This window comes from Austrofundulus limnaeus, unplaced genomic scaffold, assembly GCF_001266775.1.
Source record: "Austrofundulus limnaeus strain Quisiro unplaced genomic scaffold, Austrofundulus_limnaeus-1.0 Scaffold554, whole genome shotgun sequence".
Taxonomy (NCBI): Eukaryota; Metazoa; Chordata; class Actinopteri; order Cyprinodontiformes; family Rivulidae; genus Austrofundulus; species Austrofundulus limnaeus.
Window position 1 is genome coordinate 296,255 of NW_013952956.1, and position 3,349 is coordinate 299,603.

Consider the following 3,349-nt stretch of genomic DNA (forward strand, 5'->3'; position numbering starts at 1 on the left):
TCTCTCATCTTTTTAAGTGGGAGAACTTGCACAATTGGTGACTGACTAAATACTTACTTTCCCCACTGTAGTGTTTGTCAGGTAGCGAGGTAAATTTTGTATTTCAAAATAAGTTAATTCAAGCAAGACTGAACAGGAATAAAATTTGCTTGTGGAAAAACACAAGAGTTATAGAATAATGTTGGGTCAGAGGAGACCATAATGAACAGCAGCGTGCTTGGGGAAAACTGTCCTCAGACCTCAGAGGAGAGAAGCAATGATGTAAAATAGACCAAAATAACAGTTTTGTTCTGTTTTCAAGTAGTAGAGAAGAAAAAGATGAGCAAAATCAGGCTTGATATGGTACTCTCTCAGCTGCTTATTTTACAGCGTCTTTTCTCATAAACAAAAAACGTTGTAAACCCACTTAACTTTAAAACACGGCAACAACATTGTGGTTGAATATGTAATTTTTGTGTAGCCACTGCAGGTAGATGTATCTGTGTAATAATGTGTTGTGTGTTGTTTTTTCAGTATATTCAGCAGAATATTCGATCAGATTGCTCCAACATTGACAAGATCCTTGAGCCTCCAGAGGGTCAGGATGAGGGAGTGTGGAAGTATGAGCACCTCAGGTGAAGTAGTCTTTGTCCTGTTTGTTTTGTGCCTGCAGACCGGTCTTAAACATCAGCTTTGTTTATGCACACAGTTTCTGAAAGGTGCAATTGATATTATGACATGTTCTGCATCCTTTGATTCAAAAATAGAAATTAGTAATTCATTTCTGTCTGCACTCATTTCTTTCTCTTTTTTAGAAATATTCTTATTAGAATTTTTCTGTTTTTCAGATATAAAAAAACTAAAAATAAAACAAACATACCCTGCAATCCCTCCCCCACCCCAAAAACCCAGAGCTCACTTTGTCAGCACAAAAGAAAATTTAGTTTACATGTTACTGAGTTTAACAAGATGTATGAAGGATAACCCAACATCTTTAAAGTCTTCAAGCTTCCCTTTAGCTTTATGAGTCAGTTTTTCTATTGCCAGGTTCTTGCTCAACAGTTTGATCCATTCGTTTATCTTTGGTCTTTGTGTTCCTCCTGTTCAGAGTTGTGTTTTATCCACATCTGTCCTGGTTAAAAAAGCTCCACAGTTTCAGATTCCTCCGTGCCTGTTTATCTGTTATGTCTGTTTATCTCCATTCGTGAGTTTTTCACGGTTTGACCATCTTTCATAAAACTCTGCTTCCTGGTCGGCTTGGGGAGCGAGTTGGATTTTTTTTTTCCTTTTTTCTTTTACCGAGTGGTTGAAGTAAATGCAGCGCATAGCGCTGTCAGCACAAACGCATGAGTTTTTCTCTGTTTGTCTATCTTTAAAACTGMTCAAAACAGTCTGCTCTAGTCAGAAGCGAGTTTTTTTTCTTCAGCTGTGTCCGTCCGAGCACTTTCAGTTCATACCAATCACACATTACCGTCGACACGGGAGGGGGTCAAAATTTCTGCCGGGGGCTTGTGCCAAAAGGGGCTGTCGACATGACGTTGAAGCCCGGTGACGTAATTTTCGTCATTAAACTTTGACAACCCATGCCGACGTCGGCAGTTCGGAGCGAGTAATGTTTCCAACTTAAGGAATCTCTGCMTGTTTGTTTGATCCAGGTGGTTTTAATTTAAAATCATTAAATGCAGTACTCTGTTTATCAGAAACTAAGCTCACTGTTTTGAAACTCTTGGAAGCCTGTTTTGTTACAAATGTTTCGTTCTGTATCAATCTTTGTATTTTTCTTTGGCTAATAGGACAGGGACTCCTAAATCTGCCACTAACCTGCTCATTGGTGGACAGACTTGTTTGTCAGAACGACTTCAAACGCTGTGAACATAAATACTCCGTCCTCTTCAAAATAAAAGCCAGTTTCAAAATGAAAACAAGGATTTGGGAGAAGGATTTATATTTGTTTCTGATTTTTAATTTTTGTTTATTGAATTTATTTATGTAATATAAAAAAACTTTTAAAAAAATTTTCAGTTTATTTCATTCACTAAAAACTATCTAATAGAGACGATGAGAGACTGCCAGCTTTGTTGACTCTAAGAATTTGCAGACAAGTTTTTTTTTATTTTAAACTTTTACAAACCTAATTTTATCTCCAGATAAATTTACCCAGTAAGCAAATAATACCACCACAGGCTACGTTTGAAAGGTGAAAATCTACAACCTCGCGGATTTAAATGTATAAAATAGACATGAATAATAACGTGTTCTTTAAATGAAAAGTTAAAACTATGATTCATGTTGCTGTTCGGTTACAGTAAGATTATTTTGAGTGYGTGTCTCTCTGAGATATATTTTTAAATTTGTTCAGCTTTTTCTTTCTGTATGGGACGACATTATTTTGCCATTTTTCAGCCAAGTTGTTGCCCTTTTGTATTGTCCCAGATGTGCTCAGCTTTCCTGTACAAAAGTGTCRGGGTGGAACGTAGGGAGGAGGTCGTTGAGGAGGTCCAGTTGAGGTTTAGAGAAGAAGGAAGGGATGGTCTGATTTTTGTCTTATTTGTTCTGCAGGCAGTTCTGTTTGGAGCTKAATGGACTTGCTGTAAAACTGCAGGTGACTCATTTTCTTTTTTTGGAGATGCAAAAAATAAATAAATAAAAAAAGTGAAAAAATATTAACAAACCAGAAAGTGACATAATACAGTATATTGAAGATCTATTTAAAGTGTTTGTTGTTTCACCTGTAGAGCGAGTGTCATCCTGACACCTGCACTCAGATGACGGCCACAGAACAGTGGATCTTTTTATGTGCTGCCCACAAGACACCCAAAGAGGTGAGTTCAGCCCCAAATCTATTCTAACGGTGTGTGGAAAAGTGTCTGACATTGACGGGTGTGTGTGTTGCTGCTTCCATAGTGCCCTGCCATCGATTACACCAGGCACACGCTGGACGGAGCTGCCTGTCTTCTCAATAGCAACAAATACTTTCCCAGCAGGTCAGTTCACAGATTGAAAATTTATGCTCAGTTTCACTGCTCCTGTCTTTTAATTTGCTGTAGTTGATTTTTGAGGATAATTTCTATAATCACATGCACTTCTCAGTAGACCTTTATTGGAGACTTTCTAGTTTACTGACAAACCCAGGCTTTTGTTGATACTACCACACAGATACAGAACAGCTGTATTATAGCTCTGTAACAGCCAGCTTTAAAGGGTGAAGTAGGACACATTCCAGCTCCTCTCTATTGTGCAGTGTGTCCATTTGGTTAGGTCTTAAAGGTTTGAATTGGTATTCTAAACCAGGGGTTCTGAACCTTTTTGACCTCGGGGCCCAGTTTGTTGAACATAAAGTGGCACGAGGCCCAGTCAGACATTACCAATG

The 3,349-nt window shown here is 38.2% G+C and overlaps 1 protein-coding gene across 2 annotated transcripts in view; it reads left to right on the forward strand.

Moving 5' to 3' along the window:
• The window catches only part of LOC106530744 (MOB-like protein phocein), a 19,986-nt gene that overhangs the window by 11,277 nt on the left and 5,360 nt on the right, over positions 1-3,349 (forward strand). For both annotated transcript variants that reach the window (XM_014026437.1, XM_014026435.1), the window contains 4 exons: positions 514-614; positions 2,539-2,581; positions 2,715-2,801; positions 2,884-2,963. In XM_014026437.1, the coding sequence (XP_013881891.1) occupies positions 514-614; positions 2,539-2,581; positions 2,715-2,801; positions 2,884-2,963 (311 nt within the window). The remainder of the gene's footprint in view (positions 1-513; positions 615-2,538; positions 2,582-2,714; positions 2,802-2,883; positions 2,964-3,349) is intronic.